This window comes from Eubalaena glacialis, chromosome 2 (assembly GCF_028564815.1).
Source record: "Eubalaena glacialis isolate mEubGla1 chromosome 2, mEubGla1.1.hap2.+ XY, whole genome shotgun sequence".
NCBI classification, from domain to species: domain Eukaryota; kingdom Metazoa; phylum Chordata; class Mammalia; order Artiodactyla; family Balaenidae; genus Eubalaena; species Eubalaena glacialis.
Window position 1 is genome coordinate 30,353,834 of NC_083717.1, and position 25,752 is coordinate 30,379,585.

Here is a 25,752-nt window from a genome sequence, read left to right on the forward strand (position 1 = left end):
TCACATGAAAGGACTGTGGCTGAAGAAGCAGGACATCCTTAAAATGAAAGCACGCCTGAGAGATGTGCCTATAACACAGATGAAAACTGTAACTACTATTTTAAAACACGTGAAAAGACATTAAGAAGATGATGTAAGATATAGGAAAGGTATAAATCAGAATTAGAAAAACTCAGAAATGACTTAAACATGCGAAGTAAATGAAAAAATTCACTTCAGAAGTAAAAAGTCCAAAGTAGAAGGCACACAAGAGTGAGTACATAGCAGAAAAAGTCGTAAGTAGAAGTTGTAAAGAAAGAAAATATTAAAAACCAAAAATATATAGTAGCTTTATTCATAACTGCCCAAACTGAAAATTACAAATATAGAAGATAGGAAAAGAAACCAACACAGTGTAAGAGAAGGCCCCAATAAATGACAACTAAACAAGATAATAAAAGTCCATGGATGACATATATACAATTGACCCTTGAACAACACGGGGGTTAGAGTCCGCCTCACCCCCAACGCAGTCAAAATCTCCGTCTCCCTTTACAGTCAGCCCTCTGTATCTGCGGTTCCACATCTGGATTCAGCCAACCATGAATCACGTAGTACTGTGGTGTGTATTTATTGAAAGAAATACGCATATAAGTGGACCTGTACGGTTCAATCCATGTTGCTCAAGGGTCAAACTGTTATAATTTTTAAAGTAAAATTTTCAATATTTCAAAAAAACATATTAAAGGGACACTGTATACCCAACAAAACAACCTAGAATGACCAACATTGAGACACAGTCAAGTTCCTAGACTTCAAAGAAAAAAAATCTTTGTGAATCTAGGCAAAAGGACAAAGTCACAACAGAAAGAAAATCAACTTGTCATCAGATTTTTTGATGGCAATGCTTTAAGCCAGAATAGATAACATATATAAGAACCTCAAAGAAAGAAAATAAAAGCTAAGGATTTTATATCCAAACAAATTCACTTTCAAGGAAAAAGGCTGCAGACCAACTGTTATTATAACATGCAAGAACTCAAATATTTGTCCCCAGGAAGTCTTGATTATGAATCTACTAGATGGAGCTGCCACTATGTAAAACTATGAAGCTTCCTCAGAAAATTAAAAATAGAACTACCATATGATCCAGCAATTCCACTCCTGAGTACTTATCCAAAGAAAATGAAATCACTATCTTAAAAAGATATCTGCACCCTCACGTTCATAGCAGCACTATTTACAACAGCCAAGACATGGAAACAACCAAAGTGTCCATCCACAGACAAATGGATAGAGAAAATATGGTATACATGCACAGTGGAATATTATTCAGCCATAAAAAAGAAGGAAATCCCATCATTTTGATATCTTAAAAAGATATCTGCACCCTCATGTTCATAGCAGCACTATTTACAACAGCCAAGACATGGAAACAACCAGTGTCCATCCACAGACAAATGGATAGAGAAAATATGGTATACATGCACAGTGGAATATTATTCAGCCATAAAAAAAGAAGGAAACCCCATCATTTTGTGACAACATGGATCAATCTTAAAGGCACTATGCTACGTGAAATAAGTCAGAGAAAGATAAACACTATATGATCTCACGTATATGTGGATTCTTAAAAAACTAAACTCATGGATACAGAGAACAGATTGGTGGTTGCCAGAGGCAGGGGCTGGGGGTGGGGGTGGGCAAAATGAGTGAAGGTGGACAAAAGGTACAAACTTCCAGTTATAAGATAAATAAGTTCTGGGTGTGTAATGTACGGCATGGTTAACAATACAAAATTGTTAAGAGAGTATAAAAAGTTCTCTTCACAAGAAAAAAAATTTCATAACTAGGAGAGGTGATGGATGTTAACTATATTTACTGTGGTGATCATTTCACAATATAAACATGTATTAAATCATTATGTTGTACACCTTGAACTAATACAATGTTATATGTCAACTGTATCTCAATAAAACTGCGGGGGTGGGGAAGTAAAAAACTTTTTTTAAAGAATGTACTAGAGAATGAACTTTAGATATCAGTGGTGAGCATGAAATACACACTTACTTGGAGAAGTAAGACTAAATGGCAGTTGTAAGGAAGAAAGTATAATATGTAACTGCTATTTTCTGTGACAGTTTAGAATTAGTACAACTGTTTAAAGATGGGTAAGACAACTTATATGGTTTCCATGAAATGTATTATTAGTTAAGTGTTGATGCTATTATTCTCAGACAGCTTGGGATGCAGTGTTGGATGAAACAATTGAGTAACTACATGATATTCTAAAATGTTATTATCCATGATGTCCTAAAGAATCATGACTCTTACTGTGTAAGAAAGGAGATAAAGATTTTAGATAGCTCAGTAAAAACCAGTAGCCGTAAATTCAAGGGGAAAATATCAGTATGAATTCATGATGTAGTCTTTTTCTTTTACAATTATATGTATTTCCTAACTCGTCCACTAAAAGGCCTAGAAAGAGAGACCAACCTGGCAGCAATGAGCACACTGAAGGCCAAAAAATGCTCTTGAAACATAATTTCTAACTGCGAGAAACCAGAGACCCCTGGAGAAATCAGTGGTTCCAGGACTGGGGCAGGGTGTATCCTAGATGAGCCTGAAAAAATTCTGTCGCGTCAGAAAGCAGAGAGGAACTTCAGGGGCCAACATGAAGAGGCTCCAAATTGTCAAAGAAGGGAAAAGTTAAGCATCAATAGGGATTATATCAGAAACAGACTGAAATATATCAAATGTATTGAAACCCATGAATTCCAAATGACAAAAAAAAAAAACCTAATTGGTTGCCATTAGAAGATGCTATTGTGAAAACTGGTAAATAAAAGAATCAGTTATTCTACCTTTCTGATATGAACGATACCACATGGTAACCATATACTACATGATGGGAAGTTTATGTCCTTACAGAATTATTCCAGTTAAAAAAGAAAAGATAAAACTAGATTATCACTATTTTGCAATCCTTAATGAATTATTGGATCTAGCCACTGTATACCAAGCTTAGTACTAACCTCGCCAGAAGAAATACATTATGGCCTCCTGAGGGCAGAACACATCACCACCTATGAAGAAGTCTCACCCCCACCCCCAAGCCTTAGGATCAACTATTAATTTCCGTGAGATTCAAAGGAATGAGCAGCAGGTTAAAGTACACCACAGGGATGAAACCAGTGAAGGCAGATTACAGGAAACAGTAAATGAACCAGGTCCTTAGATAAATAAATTGCAAAGGAAAACAACAAAAAAAGATGAATGAGAAACCTACAGATTAAAAGATATTTCAAATAAAAACAAGCAGAACTAAAACATTATACAGAGGTAAACTACAGTGTTTAGGATGTGCCAGGCTTCAAAATATAAAGAGCCATGACCCCAAAGCCCAAAACTTAATGAGTGACTGAAGCTATACAGTTTGTATTTTTATGGAGTCACTCACCAGTCAAACATAGAATGAAACTTAATGACTACATATACATTCTTCACATCAACTCTACTAAAGCCTTCAGTAACTTAAGATATTTGGATAAAGATTAAAGATACCTCTATGTTCAGACTTAGTTATAACTAAGCAGAGCACCTTGATTTAAAATTAATCTAAAGCTTGAAAAGTATTTACCTATTTAGAATACAGAATAAGATTATTAGGCTTTAAAGCAAAAGATCTGACTTCCTGTCATGGTCCAATTCTTCTTCCTAACTTACCTTGGCAAGGGTTACGAGCAAGGAAATTAACACTGCTGAGAAGCCAAGGCACTGGGCTAGGCAATTATCTAGACAGCTCCTTCCCGGGGCTGACGGTCTGGCAGGGAAATCATTACACATGTGACTAGTGTTATGAAAGAAGTACAAGATGCTCTAAATGCACCCCCGTAATAAAAAGGAATATGACATACTCTCAGATGAGATGAGGCAGAAGAAACACTGGGAACCACTCAAACACTTACCCTCTGATTTTCTCAGTATTTTTTTCATCTTTAGATAAGACTGATAAAACAATGACTAATTGGCAGGTAAATGAATTTACTCATATCTATCTTAAGATCTATGGATGGACCTTAGGACAGGAAGGTAAATAAGCCTTGGCACCCTTAAGGTTGTACTGATGAGGAAAGGAGGAGAGCGAATGTTTATGGACAATCCATTGTGCACAACGAGAAGAGGTGTGTAGTGCTGTCAACAGCCTCTGCATCGCTCACAATTTAACATGTATACACAGGTACACACGTTACGGTCATCCAAAGACTACTCTGACACCCACATCAGCAACCTTGTCAGCCAAACTCTATACATGTCACCTGGAGTTCCCACAGCTTCCTAGAGAATGTCCCTAGAGCTTTCAGAGAAAGATGCCATGGATTAATAAGAAGTAATAGCCTGTAAAGTTGAAATAGTTCAGTCAAGATTAAATGACTTTAATTAAAAAAATTAAATCCAAAGAACATTATCTTTTTTTCTACATTCTTCTGTAAGTAATTTTTGATATACATAAACTATGGTTTTTTTAAAAATCCCAACCACAGGAAAATACTTAAGGCTTTTTTTTCTTTGAGGTTTTTAAAAAAAACTTTTATTCCAATATCACCAATATTAAAAGTAATTTAATTATTATATACTATTTATTTTATTCTTATTTTCCACATAGCTGTTACCTATTTTTTTCCCTTCTATTCACCTATAGGAGCTAGGAGTTGTACATGGGCAACTTTAAAATATTCAAAGGGTTAAATATAGAGTTAAAGCAATATATAGCACCATCTTTCTTTCTCATGTCCCTTCCCTCTTAAGTAACCTTTATAATCTTCCTCACTAGAATATGGCTAAGTGACAAAAATATGATACTTAACTTTGTTACTTATGAATAACGACAAAAATAAGCACTTAATTAAATGAGTTTTTGTAAATCATCTGTTTTCCATTTTTATAGGTAGCATCTAAAGAATGTGTTGGAGAATAAGTATAAAGAAATTCTATTTAAATTACGAAAAAATATCATTCAAACATTTTTAAAAGATTAATTTAACTTTATTCCTTTAAAAATACCAAACAAAACAAAATCAAGTTCTATTTGAAGACTCCCTTATAATTAGTACATAACATGTAAATAGAGTGTTCATACAGTAGTCTGATTTTTTTCTATTCTGAATCTTGGACTACCAAGATAAACAGCATTGGAAAATAAAGAAGAACTTTCTTCTGTCAACTGAAGATTTATTTACTATAACTTCTAAAATATAAAATGACATTGTTAAAAATTCTTGGTTAGTGTGCTACAAACTAGTAAGATGTTACTATACCTACACCAAGCTATATAGTAGCATATATTATTCATACATTAAAATGAATAATGAACAGTAGACTTTTAGATAGCTTACATAAAATCAAGTGATTAACTAAAAGCCTTTTTAATAGAAGACTTAAATAAGGACTTGTTTTCAAGAGTTAAAAAATTTTTGAGAACTAAAAATCTATTAGTGTACTATTGGAAATAGTACACATTGATACTTTACTTATCTAATATTCATTTATACAACCTCTAAACACAAGTTGCTTGTGTATGTTTCAGTATTGATTTCCCTAACAACTTTATACTCCTGTAAGGGAAAGTGTCTAGTACTTTGTAATGTATGTTAATTAGCATAATAAATAAATAAATAATCTTTGGACCTTTTCTCCCAAAGTCTTATATAAAATTTTACATAGACTTTTTTTGATTAAAATTACTTACTTTGTAATACGGTCAATGTTGGCAATTTGCTTCTGATTCCGTATAATCTCAATGGCTGCCCAAAGATGCTGGATAGCTTTTGTGTCCGCCTGCCGTCTTTTTGTTAAGCGTGCCATGACCTGTTTACTCCTTCAGCTGTAGCAATATACAAAAACATAAGGGAAAAGCACGGATTACAAAATGAATTATCATCAGCATAAGTAACACTCTCAGCACCTGAATATATAGTATGGCCAACTTTTTTATTTTCTACCATCCGCATCACCAATTACTCCATAAAACTTTTCACTTCAGTACTTCACAAAGAATGACACTACAAGACCAACAGTAAAAAAGGTCTTCCCAAGAAGAATGAGTGGCCATCTTATACCAATATGTCAAAGAAATATACATTTAAAATTTATTATAAAGCAAAAATGTTACTATATAAAATTTCATTTTTGATATTATATTGTGTGTAATTTGACAGATCAATGCAAAACGGAAATTAAATGTCCGAATTGTAAGTACTTTAGTTTATTATACTCATGGTTTAAATATTTTAATTCAATATAGACATATTGATAATGAAAACAACATTCCTTTTTTAAAAAAATAAAACCATAAACAGAGAATATAGAATAGTTGTTTCTGGCTGAGGTGTGAAAGGCTGGGGGTTGGTATACCAGAGGATGACATGGATGGACCCACATTATTAGAAATGTTCAGATGCTTGGATGAGGTGTTGGTCATTCATTATGTTATTAGGAAACAACATTGCTAATTTATTCAAATTTCAATATTCTGAATAGACTGAGGAAAATGGCCACCAGCTGTGTCCTGGCAAGACTGGGGGAAAAAACGGAGTTGCAGCCTGAATGTCTGATGAGAGATGGTACAGTAAGAAGAGGCCACACGCCTGGACTCTCCACTGGGCACAGAGGGACCTGTTAGGCACCGAGACACCTGACCCCTAAATCATACAGGTTATGATGTTGAGGCCCTTAGGCATAGGTAAACATCAAAGTTTCGGGGATGGCTGAAATCTCCTTGACCTGACCTTTCCTATCTTTTTAGAGGAGAGAATAAGAAAGGAGAATTCATTCTTAGCACTTCATTGTATTCCATGACTGGCCAGGAGAGCCTCATGAATCTTTTTCTCCACCTCTACATTTCTTTTCACAGCTAAGTCAATTCTCCCTCTTTCTCCAAAAAACCCAAATAAAACCAGCAGTTGCCATTAAAGCTTAACTAGAGACTCTCTTCTGGTGAGTCTAGGATCAGTTAGGCTCCTGAAATAAGAAAGTGCTTTTCAGAATTACAAAATCAATTAAGAATCAAAAACAACAGCAGCATTCAAGTTTTAAAGAAAACTTAAGGAAAATTAGTTGGTTCAGTACAGACTTCAATATAAAATTAAGAGATTTTTAAAATTATAATTATTATTTATGAATGTCTCTGTTCTAGAAAGTAACCACTTTAAAATGTACAGAAACTTCTCAGTTTAAGTGCACTTGTATAGGAGTGTCAACTTTCCAAATCTACTAAGCAATATGGTATGGAATTTATTGGTAAGAATATAAAATGTTAGAAAGTGACATCTAATGGTGAACTGTAAAAATACAACTTGTCAGATTATACAAATACTCAGATAAAAGAACAAAATTTCAGTCATTCTTACACACTTAAAAAAATGTTGCCTATTTTGTGTAAGGCAATAGCTAAACACAATGAAGTATTTTAAAATGTATAAACTCTAGTCCTTGACAGAAAACAACATAAAACTGGCAAAGGCAATTTGACATATACATGGAACTACTAACTGTAATGTCATATATGACATAAATCGTACAAAATATATGCTGTGAGAATTCAGACAAAACAGATACTACTTCTAGCTTAAGTAACACTACAAAATGGTAAATATGTGGGAAAATATAAAATTTCTTAATTTCTTGAGAAGATAATTGGCTGTTTAAAGCAAACAAAAATAATTTTTAGGTATCATTAGGTTTATAACATATGTAGAAGTAAAATATAGATGACAACCCAATAGCACAAAGGAGGGGAAGGGGTAGTAAGTAATTATATCATTGTAAATTCTTACGTTTTATGTGAAATGGTATTTATTATACTAATTCAAGAGGAACTATGTTAAATCGAGGATGCATATTACAATCCTTGGAACAAACACTAGAATACAAACAGGTACAGTTGACATATATATAACTCAACTTATGTTTTCAACATACATATAGATAAAGTTAAGAATAGTTTATTCAGAAATACAAAAGATATATAATGGCAAAGCTAACATTTACAAATACTAAAATAAATAGCAAATATAACTATTTACATAACAACCAGAAGAATATAGTAGACTAGTAGCAGAAATTCTAAAAGTGATGTCACTTAATTCCTAGAAATGATTAAACTCAAGATTAAAGAATTAAGCAATGCTACACTTCAGGAAAACAGATGTAAAGTCAAAGCCAAAGATTTTTGACATCTACCTACACCGAGTCACACAGGTAGATATGCCTGGTAATGAAGGTACACCATAAAGAACATGCTCATAGTTACAGAAACTCAAGGAGAACACTGCAAAGATGCAAACCCAAGTCAGGTGAATACAGTGAAGCTTGGAGGCATGTTATAGAAGTACCAAAAACAACCTGACTTATTAGGACAAGATCTCTTTAAAGTACAATCACTGAAATTCTCCTTTCTTATGAAATCTAAAATCATTCATTTCAGGCATGTTTGTTACATGTTAGGCATTCTTCTATGCTCTGGGAATATAATAATAAGGTAAACAAAAATCTTTCCATTAGCTAGTAAATATGATAAATAATGTGGCTAGATATAAGACAAGGATAGTAATTTAGGTGTCTGTAAATAAAAAGAAAATCTTAGAAAATTAGTTTCTTATATTCTAGGCACCTACAGCTTATCATATAAGGCCTTTAACTGATTTTGGCCAAACCAAATTTTAGTCTATTGTACCTGAATGTATATTATATTTCTACTAAACTGAACTACTCAAAATTTCTAAATGTGTCCCCAAACTTCATAACTCTATCCCTTTGTTTAAGCAGTTCTCTCTGTCTAGAATGTTCTCCCTGCCCCTTTACTAATTACTAAAAATTCCCTGTTCTTTCTAGGACTTACTATGATGCAAATGTTCCTGACCAATGCTTTCACAAGAATCAAACTCAATTCTCTTGTGTATTCTAATTGTAATTTGTTTATTCATCTCTTACAAATGTATTGCCTTGTACAAATAATTTAAAATTCCTAAAAAGAATTTATTAATTCAAGTAAGGAAAACACGTGTCTTGTTTATTTTTCATCTCTCTTCCAAGGTGCACAGCATAGTTATGAACATGATAAACTTCTGATATGGACTTATAAAATTAAACTTTTCCAGTTATATTATATAAACAATAAAGTCCCAGAGTAAGCCTTCGTTTATGTTATATCAAAGATTAAGACATCAAAAAGAAAGATCAGAAAACTTGTAGAGATATACAATATAGTCCTCAATCTTTTTTTTTTTTTTTTTTTTTGGCTCCAACACATCTGAGGAATATGACAGACTCGCAGTGATTCTCAAGACTTCTTTAGTTTAAAAAACAAAAAAAACCCCAAAAACTTCCCAGTAAACTTACCAATTTCGTTTATTGTGGTAAAATACACATAAAATGTACCATCTTAACCATTCTTAAGTGTACAGTTCAGTGGTATCAATACATTCACATTGCTGTGCAACCATCACCACCATCCATCCCCACAACTCATTTAATCTTGTAAACTGAAATCCTATACCCATTAAACACTAACTCCCCATTACCCACCCCAGCCCCTGGCACCCATGATTCTACTTTCTGTTTTTATGACTGTGACGACTCTAAGTACCTCAAAGAAGAAGAATCACACAGGATTTGTCCATCTGTGACTGGCTTATTTCACTGAGCATAGTGTCCGTGAGATCCACCCATACTGTAGCATACTGCAGAATTTTCTTACTTTTTAAGGCTGAATAATATTCCACTGCATGTATATACCACATTTTCCTTATCCATTCATCTGTGGATGGACACGTTTTAGCTATTGTGAATAATGCTACTATGAACATGCGTATACAAATATTTCAAGACCCTGCTTTCAATTCTCTTGGGCAAATACCCAGAAGTGGAATTGCTGCATCATATGGCAATTCTATTTTTAATTTTTTGAGGAACTACCATACTGTTTTCCATAGCAGCTGCATCATTTCATATACCCACCAACAGTGCAAAAGGGTTCCAATTTCTCCACATTCTCATCAACACTTACAATTTTGTATTTTTTTGACACTAGTTATTCTGATGGGTGTAAGCTGGTCCAAGTAACTTTGGCAAGCCTCCAGGCAATACCGGTATTCTCTATCCCTACAAATCCAATTTAATGCAATCCCTTCCATCTATGTAAGTACCTTGTTTCCTATCATACAAATGCTACAAATGGGGGAAAAAAAGATAAAAGAGAAAGCAAATCAGGAAAAACTTATAAATAAGTAAAATTAAACAAGGAATTCTTGGTGACACATACATATATGGGGAAACTTTTTATTGCAAGGAAATGATAAACATGATAGGACAACAAGAGAATAGTTGAGGGGGGCAGGAGAAAGAGGCTGCATTGAGGAGGAACACATTGGGAGAATACACAGCATCAAATATGTTCTGATTTTTACTTCTGGTGGAGGGGTGCAAGTTTTTGTTTTATTTTTATGTCATCTAACATAAATATATAAGTATTTTAAAGTATTTACATCAAATATTGCATAAAATTTAAAAATTAATCTCACTGTATAATGTGCATTTCTTTGTGACTTAGTTCAGGTTAAAATTTTCCCAAACTCTACTAGCAATTTGAAGTTACTTTTTATTGATAGTCTATTCATGCTATTTTCCCATTTACATATTAATTTCTTTACATATTAAAGTTATTCACAAAATACTTTTGTCTTTTAGTAAACATTAAATGAAATTATACTGAAATCTAGCTATGTATTCCCCTTATGGTCACCTTTAATGATTAGAAGTCCTTCCACACTCAAGTCTGAAAAATATTCAATTGTATTTTCCTCTTTTATACAATTTTTTAAAATACTGACTTCTTAATCCATCTGGGAATAACTTTTTGTTTTGTATCTTTATTGGAGTATAACTGCTTTACAATGTTCTGTTAGTTTCTGCTGTACAACAAAGTGAATCAGCTTTATGTACACATATATCCCCATATCCCCTCCCTCTTGAGCGTCCCTCCCACCCTCCCTTTCTCACCCTTCTAGGTGGTCACAAAGCACCGAGCTGATCTCCCTGTGCTATGCGGCTGCTTCCCACTGGCTATCTATTTTACATTTGGTAGTGTATATATGTCCATCCCACTCTCTCACTTCGTCCCAGCTTCCCCTTTCCCCCCTGTGTCCTCAAGTCCGTTCTCTACATCTGCATCTTTATTCCTGCCCTGCCACTAGGTTCATCAGTACTGTTATCTGGGAATAACTTTTTTAAGGTATTAATATTAATAAGCTTTATTTTTTTAGAGCAGTTTTAGGTTTACAGCAAAATTCAGCAGGAAATACAAAGAATCCCATGTCCCCACACTCCCACAGCCCCCCTGATTATCAACATCCCAAACCAGAGGGCACATGTCTTAAAATCAACAAACCTACAGTGATACACCGTTATTACCCAAAGTCCATAGTTACCTGCTGGTGGTGTACATTCTATAGGTTTTCACATATGCATAGAGACATTAAAATGCTATACAGAATAGTTCCTCTGTCCTAAAAATTCTCTGTGCTCCATCTAGTCATCCTTCCCTCTCCCCACAATCCCTAGCAACCATTAATCTTAATTCTCCACTGTTTTACCTTTTCCAGAATGTCATATAGTTGGAATCATACAGGATATATAGCCTTTTCAAACTGGCTTCTTTAACCTAGTAAAATGGATTTAAGGTTCCTCCATGCCTTTTCATAGCTTGATAGCTCATTTCTTTTTAGTGCCGAATAATGTTCCATTGTCTAGATGCCCCTCAGTTTATTTATCCAGTCAACTTGAAGGACATCTTGGTGGCTTCCGTATTTTGACAATTATGAATAAAGCTGCTATAAACACCCTTGTGCAGGTTTCTGTGTGTAAGTAAGTTTTCAGCTCTTTTGGGTAAATACCAAGGAGTATGACTGCTGAATTGTACACTAAGAGTATATTTCGTTTTGTAAGAAACTGACAAACCGTCTTCCAAAGTGGCTGTACCATTTTACATTCCCACCAGCAATGAATAAGTGTTCCTACTGCTCCACATCCTCATCAGCGATCGGGGTTGTCAGTGTTTTGGATTTTAGCCATTTTAATAGATATATAGTGGTAAATCAATGTTGTTTTAATTTCCAATTCTCTAATGACATATGATGTTGAACATCTTTTCACGTGATTACTTTCCATCTGTATATCATCTTGGTGAGGTATCAGTTCAATTCTTTTGCTCATTTTTTAATCAGCTTGTTCATTTTCTTAATGCTGAGTTTTAAGATTTCTTTATATATTTCTACCAGTCTATGGCTTGTCTTCTCATTCTCCTGACACTGTCTTTCACAGAGCAAAGGTTTTTAATTTTAATGAAGTCCACCTTATCAATTATTTCTTTCATGGGTTGTGTCTTGGTGTTATATCTAAAAAGTCATCACCATATCCAAGGTCATCTAGGTTTTCTCCTGTTATCTTCTAGGAGTTTTATAGTTTTGCATTTTACATTTAGATCTATGACCCATTTTGAGCTAATTTTGGTGAAGGACATAAGGTTTGTGTTTAGGTTCATTTTTGTATGTGTGTGGATGTCCAGTTGCTCCAGCAGCATTTGATGAAAAGACTTTGCTTCGTTGCATTGCCTTTGCTCCTTTGTCAAAAATCAGCTGACTATATTAATGTAGGTCTATTTCTGGACTCTATATTCTGTTCCATTGATCTATTTGGCTGTTACTTCACCAATACCACACTTTTAATTACTATAGCTTTATAACAAGTCTTGAAGTTGGGTAGTATCAGGCCCTGATTTTGTTCCTCTCCTTCAATACTGAGCTGGCTATCTGGGTCTTTTGCCTCTCCATACAAACTTTAGAATCAGTTCATCAATATCCACAAAATTACTTCCTGAGATTTTGACTGGGACAGCACTGAATCTATAGATCAAGTTGGGAAGAACTGATACCTTGACAATATTAGTCTTCCTATTCATGCACAAGAGTTATCTTTCCACTTATTTAGTTCTTTGATTTTGTTCATCAGAATCTTGTTTTCCTCAAATAAATCTTGTAATAATACTTTTGTTAGATTTATACCTAAGTATTTGATTTGGGGGATTCTAATGTAAATGGTAATGTGTTTTTAATTTCAAATTCAACTTGTTCATTGCTGGTATATAGGAAAGTGATAAGACTTTTTATATTAACTTTGTATCCTACAATCTTGCTATAATTGCTTATTATTTCCAAGACTTTTTTTGTTAATTCTTTTGTATTTTATTCATAGACAATCATGTCATCTGCAAACAGAGACGGCTTTATTTCTTCACTCCAATCTGTATACTTTTATTTCCTTGTCTTCTCTCATTGCATTAGCTAGGAATTCCGAACAATGTTAAAAATGAATGGCGACAGGGGACATTGTTCTTGATAGTGGGAAACCTGTGAGTTTCTTACTGTTAAGTATGGTGTTAATGCAGGGATTTTGTAGATAGTCTTTATCAAGTTGAGGAAATTCCTCTCTATTCCTAGTTTGCTATAAGTTTTAATTATGAATGGGTGTTGAATTTTGTCAAATGCTTTTCTGCATCTATTGAAATAATCACGATTTTTCTTCTTTAGCCTGTTGATGTGATAGATTGCACTGACTTTCAAATGCTGAAGCAGGCTTGCACACCTGGGATAAATCCCACTTAGTCGTGGTATATAATGCTTTTTATACAATATTGGATTCAATTTGCTAATAGTTTGTTGAAGACTTTTACATTTATGTTCATGAGAGAGATGGGCTTATGGCAGTCTTGTTGGGGTTTTTTTTCTTCTTGTACTGTCTTTGTTTGATTTGGATATTAGGGTAATGCTGAACTCAAAAAATGAGTTAGGAAGTATTATCTCTGCTTCTACCTTCTAGAAGAGATTGCAGAGAATAGGTATAATTTCATCCATAAATGTTTGGTAGAATTCGCCAGTGAACACATATGGGCATGGTTCTTTCTGTGTTTGAAGGTTATTAATTACTGATTCAATCTCTTTAAAAGATATATGCCTACTCAGATTGTCTACTTCTTTTTGTGTGAGTTTTGGCAGATTTGGCCTTTCAAGGAATTGGTCTATTTTACCTAGGTTATCAAATTATCAAATTTGTCACCACAGTTATACATAATATCCCTTTATTATCTTTTCATGGTCCAGAAGCAGTAGTGATTGCCCCTCTTTCATTTCTGATATTAGTAATTTGTGTCTTGTCTTTTTCTTTTTTTTTTTTTTTTTAAACCTATCTAGTAACTTCTGATTTTATTGATCTTTTCAAAAAACTAGCTTTTGTTTTGATTTTTTCTATTGATTTCCTACCTAAAATTTCATTGATTTCTGTTCTAATTCTTATTTCTTTTCTTCTGCTTACTTTGAATTAATTTCATCTTCTTTTTCTTGCTTTCCAAGGTAGAAGCTTAGATTGCGGATTTTAGATCTTTCTTCTTTTCTATTATAGACATTTCTCTCAAAGCACTATTTTCACTGCATCCCACATTGTGATAAGATGTATTTTCATTCTAATTTAGTTCAAAACTTTAAAAACTTTCTCTTGAGATGTCTTCTCTGACCTGTGTGTTGTTTAATTTCCAAGTATTTTAGGGTTTTGAGCTATCTTTCTGTTTTTGATATCTGGTTTAATTCCATTGTGGGCTAACAGCAGACATTGCAATGATTTCTATTCTTTTAAATTAATTAAGATAGACCAGAATGTGGTCTATCTTTGTGAATGTTCCATGTGAACTTGCAAAGAATGTGTATTCTGCTGTCATAGAATGAAACAGTTTACAGGTATCAATTACATCCAATTCACTGATATTGTTGTGAAGAATTCAACTATGTCCTTACTGATCTTCTGCCTGCTGGATTTGTCCATTTCTGACAGGGGGGTGAAAAGTCTCCAACTGTAATAGTGCATTCATCTATTTCTCCCCACAGTTCTATCAGTTTTTCCTCACATATCTTGACACTCTGTTGTTAGGCACAGAGACATTAAGGATTGTTATATCTTAAGAGTACTGACCCCTTTATTATCATGTAACAGCCCTTTTTATACCTGATGACATTCCTTGCTTTGAAGTCTGCTCTGTCTGAAATTAGTACAGCTACTCTTACTTTCTTTTGGTTAGTGTTAGTATGGTATATCTTTCTGTATCCCATTTCTTTTAATCTATGTGTGTCTTCATATTTAAAATGGGTTTCTTGTAGACAACATAGAGTTGGGTCTTGTTTTTTGATCCACTCTATCTCATCTTTTTATTGGTATAGACTACTGACATTTAAGGTAATTGATATAGATGGATTAGTAGTATCTCTCAGATTTGTTACTGTTTTCTGTTTGTTACCTTTGTTCATCGTGCCTATTTGTCTTCCACACATTCTGTCTTTTGTCTTTTTAACTGAGAACTTTATATGTAACAATTCTCTCTTTCTTAGCATATTACACTTTTTTTTTTTTTACTTTTTTTTTAGTGGTTGCAATATACATTTACAACTAACCCAATGTTTATTTTTCTGATTCACATGTAGTACAAATACCTCATAATATAAAATATTCCTAATCTCTCTCTTCCAAACCCGATATTGTTCCTGTCATTCCTTTCACTTGTGCATAAACATACAAAAGCATGTACAGTTGACCCTTGAACAACATGGGTTTGAACTGTGCAGGTCCACTTACACGTGGATTTTTTTTCCCCCAATAAATACTACTGCAGTACTACATGATCTGCAGTTGGTTGAATCCACAGGTGTGGAAACGCAGATGTGGAGGACCAAATGTAAAGTTATATGCAGATCTTCCACTGTGTTGGGGGGCTGGTGACCCTAACTCCCACATTGTTCAAGAATCACTGTACATGCACATAAGCACACATAATCAAAAACACTGTTGCTATTATTTTGAACAGATCTTTTAGATCAATTAAGAATCAGAAAAATAAGTTTATTTTACCCTCATTTACTCATTCCTCAATACTCTTCTTTACGTAGACCCGAGTTTCGGACCTGTATCATTTTCCTTTAACATTTGTTGTAAGGTGGTTGCAAAACTTTAACATTTGTTCTGGCAAAAAAAATCCATCAATGTTTGTCTAAGAAAGTATTTCCCCTTTACTATTGAAGGATAATTTCACTGAGTACACAAAATTCTAGGCTGGTGGGGTTTTTCCCTCAACAATTTAAATATTTCATTCCACTCTTTTTGCTTGCATGGTTTCTAAGAAGTCAGATGTAATTATTACATTTGCTTCTCTATAGGTAAAAGGGTTCTCTTCTGCTGGCTTCTTCAGGATTGCTTCTTTATCCGTAATTTTCTTAAGTTTGAAAATGATATACCTAGGTGTAGTTTGGAGGGCATCTATCCTGCCTTTGGAGGGCATCTATCCTGCCTGGTAGTCTCTTTTTTTTTTTTTTTAACATCTTTATTGGAGTATAATTGCTTTACAATGTTGTGTTAGCTTCTGCTATATAACAAAGTGAATCAGCTATATGTATACATTCTCTCTCTTGAATGTGGTTTGGTGCCTGACATTAATTCGGGGAAATTCATAGTCATTACTGCTTCAAATATTGTTTCTGTTCCTTTCTCTCTTTCTTTTCCTTCTGGCATTCCTATTATGCATATGATACCATTTTGTAGTTGTCCCACCGTCCTTCATGTTCTGTTTTATTTTTTTCAGTCTTTTTCCTTTTTACTTTTCAGTTTTGGAAGTTTCTATTGTCATATCTTCAAGCTCAGATGTTCTTTCCTAAGCTGTGTCCAATCTACTAATGATCCCACCAAAGGCATTCTCTATTTCTGCTATGGTGTGTTTGCACTCTAGCATTTCTTTTTGATCTTTCTTGGAATTTCCATCTCTTTCAGTATACATGTAATCTTAAATACTGTCCACTTTTTCCATTAAAGCTCTCAGCATATTAATCAACTTTTTAAAAAATTCCTGTTCTGATAATTCCAACATCCCTGCCATATTAACCCACATTCCAATGCTTGTTCAGTCTCTTCAAACTGTTTTCTGCCTTCGAGTATGCGTAGTACTTTTCTGAAAGGCAGACATAATGTACTGGGTAGAAGGAACTTCAGTTAAAGGCCTTTAGTAATGGGAGGGAGTTGAGTATTTCACTTTCCCAGGTCAGTTAGGCGCTAACCAAACACCAGATGGTTAGGCTCTGGTAAAACAGTTTCTCATGAGGGCACACCTTGTTAAGAAGAACAGAATGCTCTGGCATATTTAAAGCTGGTTCCTTGTCCCTACCCCCGATGGAATCATGAGAGGATTGTTCTCCAACAGTCTCTGTGACAGTCTGGTAGAACTCCTAGAGAAAAACCCCACAGAAGGGTGAGGAGCCCCTAAGACTGGTTCCCACTGGGTTTTTCACTCAGACTTGTCTGCCCTGAGCCTCCAGCAATTTGTCAGTTACATCCAGGTTTCCTTACCCCAGCACTGGTTGCTGCAGAGGTTTCTGTTGGTGGGTTTTTGTAAGTTGTGATTCTATCTGCCTTTCTGTCTCTCCAACTTTTGTGGCAGCAATTTGTCCTGTGGCCTCACTTTTCTCATGGATCTCAGTAGATTTGTTGATTTTACAGTTCTTCAGTTCGTTACTTGCTATTAAGATAGAGTGACAACTTCTAATCATCTTACATGCCCAACCAGAAACTGTGGAATTACTTTTTGAATATGACTTAAGATGAAAATATAGGTTTTCACAGAGGTCATCAATTGTACTGGCACAATTTACTGAAAGATTTCTTCCTTCTCTAATGGAATGTGATACATTCCTAAATTATATATTAAATTCTTATCTATACTAGCATTAGTTTCTTTGATGTGTTTGGTCTTTTGTTAGTATCCCATAATTTTATTTAACGTGTTTTATTATTAATTATTATTAAGTTAAAGTTATAATTATCAAGTTGTATTCAGTTATTATTTATTATAGCTTATTTATTGTAAGTTACATATATAAAAGTTATAATTTTAATCAATTCCATGTTGTCTTTCATTGCTACATAATTATTTCATATGTGAGTATTATCTGCCCAACATTATCAGTTTTTTGAAAGAAGGCCTAATTTTAAAACCTCCTTATGTCCCTAACAAATTCTACCACAAACTGTACACTAAAACACTTACTCATTGAATACATTCCCCAATAAGTCTTGAGGAAAAATAATAATAATAATACAGGGAAGAGGAATAAAGCTAGCCTTTAATAATGATAAATGGTTGACTACTAGGTCTTAAGTAGACTCAAGAACCTCCAAAACAATCAGCTGCTGCCCAAATTCCATACGTGACAAACAGAGAAACAAACTTACAGGAGGAGTTCTAGATGATGCAGTTATTAAACACAGACTTTAATTTTATGCTTGATATGTTCAAGAAATTAAAAGATAATTCCAGCAGAGAACAAGAAGTAATAACAAGAAACTAAACGGAAAGGACAGAACTGAAGAACTACAATACCTAAATCACTAAACTGATGGGTTTCGCATCAGATTAGATACAGATGAACAGAAAATTGGTGAACCTAAGAACTATTTCAAAAGAAAATATCCAGAAGAAAGCATAGAGAAAACAAGAGCATAAGAGACATAATAAGGCCTAACTTATATTTCACTGCAATCCCAAGAACAGAGAAAAGAACTGAGCAAAATTAACTTTCAAAGAGACTGTGGCTGATAATTTTCCATTACTGACAAAAGATGTCAAGCAACAGATTCAAGAGTCACTACCAGAAAGCAAAACCAGATTAATGCAAAGACAACTACACCTTGGCACATCATAGTAAAACTGCTGAAAACAAAAAGACAAAAAGAAAAAATATTTTAAGCAACCAGAGGAAAAGTCATAATGCCTTCAAAGGAGCAATAATACAACTGCAAGTTAACTTCTCAACCAAAACAACAAAAGTCAGAAGATAATGAAATAATACCGTCAAAGTGCTCAAAGGCTGTAACTGCCAACCAAAAACTCTATGCCTGCAAAAAAGAAAGGTAAATAAGATATAGTTTATATAAACCAATACTTCATCACCAGGAGTCCAACAATACAGAAACTAAAGATGTTCCTCGCGCAGAAGGAAAAGAATCCCACATAAAAAGGCAAACTGCAAAAAGGAACAGAAGACCTTTATACACTGAGGACAGTTACTACCTCTAGAGTAATCAATAAAAGGACAGTAAAATAATGAAGACCTACCAAGCTTTTGATGGGGAAAAAAATAATACAAAATGCTTTATCAACACCCCCGCCAATAAAGAAGAAAGAAAAAGGAGTAAAATATATAAAAGCCATATACTATGATGATAGATTTAAACCCAAATATATCAGCAATTACATTAAATCTAAACAGAGCAGCTTCACTAAAAGATAGCAATTTTGAGCCTGAATTAAAAACAATGATAAAACAGAAAGCTAGCTACATGCTGCTTGCAAAAGATACATCTTAAATACAAGGACATAAAAAGTTTGTAAAAGAAAAGGGTAAAAAAAAAGTATCATGCAAAAATATTATCAAAAAGAAAGTTAGCAAGAGTGCAATAATGTAAAGTATTGTTAAGAAAAAAGAGGGTCACTTCATAATAATAAAAAGATCCAGCTTATTAGGAAATGTTCTAAATTTTATGTATTTAACATAATCTTATAACACATAAAGCAAAAACTGACAAAACTGAGAGAAAAAAATAGGCAAATCCACAATCATAGCAGGAGATTTTTACATACCTCTCACAACCACTCATAAAACAAAGAAAAAATTACTAGGCATATAAAGGATTTAACAAATTTGACCTGATATATATAAACCTCTGCAGCCAATACCTGCAGAATGCACATTCTTTTCAAACGCACACGGAATTTTTACAAAATTGATCATGTGTTGGGTATAGCAAGTCTCAACAAATTTCAAAGGATTGAAATTATACAGTCTGCTCTCTGTCCACAAAAGAACTGAAAAAGTCAGTAACAAAAGATAGCCAAAAAAAAAAAATGCCTATGTTTCTGAAAGCTAAAAAACATATCTCTAAATAGTTAACTTTAAAAATTCACAATAAAAGTCAGGAAATATAATGAAAGGAACAAAAATGTAAATACTAATTGTCAAAAGTTCTGAGACATACTTAAGTTTATTGCCTTAAATGTGTTAATAAGAAAAGGAGGGGCTAAAAGCATCTACCTCAAGAAATTACAAAATAAAAACTCAAACCAAAAATGTAGAAAGAAATTAAACACACACACACACACACATATATATAATAAAGAGAAATCAATGAACTAGAAGACAAACATACAAGACTTCCCTTGTGGTCCAGTGGCTAAGACTCCATGCTCCTAATGCAGGGGGCCCAGGTTCGATCCCTGGTCAGGGAACTAGATCCCACATGCCACAACTAAAAGTTCGCATGCCACAATGAAGATCCCGCCAAATAAATAAATAAATACTTTTTAAAAAAAGAAAACAAATATACAAAAGAGAGATTCAATAAATGGAAAAGTTGATTCTTCAAAAGGGCAAAATTGACAAACTCCTGGTGAAACCACTAAACAACTACCAAAAGAGTTGTTTTTATTTTCATAACTCTAGGAGGTGGATCCAAAAAGATCTTGATGTAATTTATGTCAAAGAGTGTTTTGCCTATGTTTTCCTCTAAGAGTTTTATAGTATCTGGTCTTACATTTAGGTCTTTAATCCATTTTGAGTTTATTTTTGTATATGGTGTTAGAGAATGTTCTAATTTCATTCTTTTATATGTAGCTGTCCAGTTTTCCAAGCACCACTTATTGAAGAGACTGTCTTTTCTACCTGTATATTCTTGCCTCCTTTGTCATAGATTAATTGACCATAAGAAACAGAAAATCTGAAAAAGCCTACATAACTATTAAAGAGGTTGAATAATAATTTAAACCACCCCCCCACAAAAAAAAAAAAAACCAAAAACCACTCCAGAACCAGATTGCTTCACCTTAGACTCTACCAAACGTTTCAAAAAGAAAAAAACACCAATCTTATAGAAACTCTTTCTGAGGAAAGAAACATGTACAAATTTGTGATATGAGATCAATGTAACCTTGATATCAAAACATGACAAAGGACACTAGGAGAAATTAAAGTTAGAGACCTATCTCATTCATGAACATGAATGCAAAAATCCTAAATGAAGTACTAGCAAATCAAGTTCAGCAATACACAAAGAACAATACAGTGTGACCGTGTTTGTTACAGTCATAGCAATTCACGCATTAATAGACTTAAGGAAAATAACCATATAATCAGCTCAATAAATGCAGGAAAAAACTGAATAAAACTCTTCATTCATAACCAAAACTAAAAGCAAAATAGGAATAGAGGGCAAACGCCTTAATCTGAAAAAGGGTACCCATATAAAACCAACAGCAGAAAAATCATACTCAATGAAATGTTGAAAGTTCTCTCTCTGCAAATGGGAATGTGTGACGATATCATACTCACCACTTCTATTCAACATTATACTGGGCTCTTTCCTTAATTTCTCTCTCTGCTCTTTCATTGTTAGTGTACAGAAATGCAACAGATTTCTGTGTATTAATTTTGTATCCTGTAACTTTACCAAATTCATTGATGAACTCTAGTAGTTTTCTGGTAGCATCTTTAGGATTTTCTATGTATAGTATCATATCATCTGCAAACAGTTTTACTACTTTTTTTCCAATTTGGATTCCTTTTATTTCCTTTTCTGCTCTGATTGCCATGGCTTGGACTTCCAAAACTATGTTGAATAAAAGTGGCGAGAGTGGACATACTTGTCCTGTTCCTGATCTTAGAGGAAATATTTTCTGCTTTTCACCGTTGAGTATGATATTAGCTATGGATTTTTCATATATGGCCTTCATAATGTTGAGGTATGTTCCCTCTATGCCCACTTTATGGAGAGTTTTTAATCATAAATGGGTGTTGAATTTCCAGAAAGAGAAACTAAAACAACAACCCCATTTACCATTGCACCAAAAAGAATAAAATACCTAGGAATAAACCTACCTAAGGAGTCAAAAGCCCTGTACTCCAAAAACTGTAGGACACTGATGAAAGAAATCAAAGATGACACAAACAGATAGAAAGATATACCACGTTCTTGGACTGGAAGAATCAATATTGTCAAAACAACTATACTACCCAAGGCAATCTACAGATTCAATGCCATCCCTCTCAAACTACCAATGGCATTTTTCACAGAACTAGGACAAAAAATTTTTAAATTTGTATGGAAACACAAAAGACCCCGAATAGCCAAAGCAATCTTGAGGAAGAAAAATGGAGCTGGAGGAATAAGGCTCCCTGATTTCAGACTATACTACAAAGCTACAGTAATCAAAACAGTATGGTTCTGGCATAAAAACAGAAATAGAGATGACTGGAACAGGATAGAAAGCCCAAAAATAAAACCAATGCACCTATGGTCAATTAATCTACAACAAAGGAAGCAAGAATATGGAGGAAAGACAGTCTCTTCAATAACTGGGGCTTGGAAAACTGGACAGCTTCATGTAAAAGAATAAAATTAGAACATTCTCTAACACCATACACAAAAATAAACTCAAAACGGATTAAAGACCTAAATGTAAGACCAGATACTATAAAACTCTTAGAGGAAAACATAGGCAAAACACTGACATAAACTGCATCAAGATCTTTTTGGATCCACCTCCTAGAGTAATAAAAATAAAAACAAAAATAAACAAATGGGACCTAATTAAATTTAAAAAGCTTTTGCACAGCAAAGGAAACCATAAACAAAAAAAAAAAACCCCACAGAATGGGAGAAAATATTCACAAACAATGCAACAGACAAGGAATTAATCTCCAAAATATACAAGCAGCTCATGCAGCTCAATATTAAAAAAACAACACAATCAAAAAATGGGCAGAAGACCTAAACAGACATTTCTCCAATGAAGACATGCAGATGGCCAATAAGCACATGAAAAGATGCTCAACGTAGCTAAATATTAGAGAAATGCAAATCAAAACTACGATGTATCACCTCACACCAGTCAGAACGACCATCATCAAAGAGTCTACAAACAACAAATGCTGGAGAAGGTGTGGAGAAAAGGGAACCCTCCTACACTGTTGGTGGGAATGTAAATTGGTGCAGCCACTATGGAGAACAGTATGGAGGTTCCTCAAAAAGCTAAAAACAGAGCTACCACACGATCCAGCAACTGCACTCCTAGACATATATCTGGAGAAAATTCTAATTCAAAAATATACATGCACCCCAATGTTCATTGCAGCACTTGCTTACAATAACCAAAACATGGAAGCAACCGAAATGTCCATTGACAGATGAATGGATAAAGATGTGGTACATATATAAAATGGAATATTACCCAGCCATAAAAAAAGAATGAAATAATGCCATTTGCAGCAACATGGATGGACCTACAGATTATCATACTATGTGAAATAAGTCAGATAAAGACAAGTATCATATGATATCACTTATATGTAGAATCTTAAAAAAAAAAATGATACAAATGAACTTATTTACAAAACAGAAACAGACTCACAGACTTAGAAAACAAGCTTATGGCTACCAAAGGGGAAGTTGGGGGAGGGATAAATTAGTAGGAGTTTGGGATTAACATATACACACTACTAATAAAAAGATAATCAACAAGGACCTACTGTATAGCACAGGGAATTCTACTTAATATTCTGTAATAATCTATGTGGGAAAAGAATAGATAAGTGTACATGTATAACTGAATCACTATGCTGTACATCTGAAACTAACAAAACTTTGTAAATCAACTATACTCCAATATAAAGTAAAAAAAAATTTTTTTTAATTGTACTGGAAGGACTTCTCTGGTGGCGCAGTGGTTAAGAATCCACCTGCCAATGCAGGGGACACGGGTTCCAGCCATGGTCCGGGAAGATCCCACATGCCGTGGAGCAACTAAGCCCGTGCGCCACAACTACTGAGCCTGCGCTCTAGAGCCCACCTGCTGCAAACTACAGAGCCCACACACCTACAGCCCCGTGCTCTGCAACGAGAGAAGCCACTGTAATGAGAAGCCTATGCACCGCAACAAAGAGCAGCCCCTGCTCAACGCAACTAGAGAAAGCCCACGCAGCAACGAAGACCTAATGCAGCCAAAATATAAATAAATTAATTAAAATTGTACTGGAGAACCTAGTCAGTGCAATAAGACAAGAAAAAGAAATGATACATATGGACTGGAAAAGCAGAATTAAAACTACCATAATTCAGAGATGACATATTTCTATCTATAGAAAAATCCCCCAAAAATCTACAGATGAATTATTAAAATAAGTGACTTCAATAATATAAGTGGATATAAGGTATATACAAAGAATTATTTGTTTCTGTATACTAGTAATGAACAATGAGTAAATGAAAAAAATTAAAATTTTATTTACAATGTTACCTGAAGAAGTCAGATCTAGTAGTAAATCTAAACAAAAGATATGCAAGATCTCTATTCAGAAAGCCTTAAAACATTATTGAGAAAAAGTAAAAATAACCTAAGTAATAGAAAAATACAACATATTCATAGATTAGAAAACTAATACGGTAAAAAATGTTAATTCTTCCCCAAACTAATTCACAAATTCAGTTCAATTCCAATCAATAGGCTAGTGGAATTTTTGCTGTGTGAATTAACAAACTGATTCAGAAGTTGATACGGAAATGTAAACAGCCAAGAACAACCAGGAACAAAAAAAGATATGAATAACAAATAAGATATAATTGGAAGATCTGATATCACATATCAAGATTTATTGTAAAGCTACAGTAATTAATAAGACAGTGTCCAATAGGAATAAGAACACTCATATAAATTCATGGGAAGGAACAGAGAATCTGAAAATAGACTCATGTATATATGGACACCTGACTTATGTGACAAAGATGGCACAGCAGAGCAACAGATTTAAGACAACTCTTTCCATAAACAATGCTGGGTCGATGAGATTATCACTATGGTGGGAAAAAATCAATCAAACCTTACCACAACAGATCAGAGGGCAATTATGGAATGGTGAAGAAAATCAATGTGTTTGTCCTCCACCTATCTGTGTATTTTTTACTCCTTCAACTAGAATGCAGACTCTATTTTCAAGAAATTTCCAAATTAACATAATAGTACATCTATTCTTTAAGTGATGCTTCCCTTCCTCTACTCACTAAAACTGAAATGCACCACAAAGAAAGGAGATGTGGGCTCAAAACACGGTGGGAAGTGAGGATGTCAGGAGCCTCCAGAAACTATGATCTGCCCACCAAACAGCTCTTACTTGGAAAACCTCAAACTAAGGTGCTTTGGGTTCATTTAATCTTTTGGCCTTATGTTCTAAGACCTGATATTCCATGCCTAAATGGAAAAATGAAGCCTCTGAAATGTATACTTTGTACTTAATCCCTGGCATTTGATTGTTAGATCTGTGTAAATGGATCAGATAATTTAAAAGACTCTCACTTTAAAAATGTAATGGATTTATTAGAATAATCAAAACTACAACGAGGGCTTCCCTGGTGGCGCAGTGGTTGAGAATCTGCCTGCCAATGCAGGGGACACAGGTTCGAGCCCTGGTCTGGGAAGATCCCACATGCCACGGAGCAACTGGGCCCATGAGCCACAATTACTGAGCCTGCGCGTCTGGAGCCTGTGCTCCACAAGAGAGGCCGCGATAGTGAGAGGCCCGCGCACCG

At 34.2% G+C, this 25,752-nt stretch overlaps 1 protein-coding gene across 17 annotated transcripts in view; it reads right to left on the reverse strand.

The window, feature by feature from the left end:
* The window catches only part of ZMYND11 (zinc finger MYND-type containing 11), a 130,159-nt gene that overhangs the window by 68,705 nt on the left and 35,702 nt on the right, over positions 1-25,752 (reverse strand). For 15 of the 17 annotated variants that reach the window (XM_061179732.1, XM_061179730.1, XM_061179738.1 and 12 more), the window contains exon 2: positions 5,729-5,863. The exons of 1 other annotated variant lie outside the window; for it this stretch is intronic. In XM_061179732.1, coding sequence (XP_061035715.1) covers positions 5,729-5,844 — 116 coding nt within the window. In that variant the 5' untranslated portion in view covers positions 5,845-5,863. Of the gene's footprint in view, positions 1-5,728; positions 5,864-9,625; positions 9,645-25,752 lie in introns of those variants that run through there. One more of the 17 variants, XM_061179733.1, reaches the window with a different exon arrangement.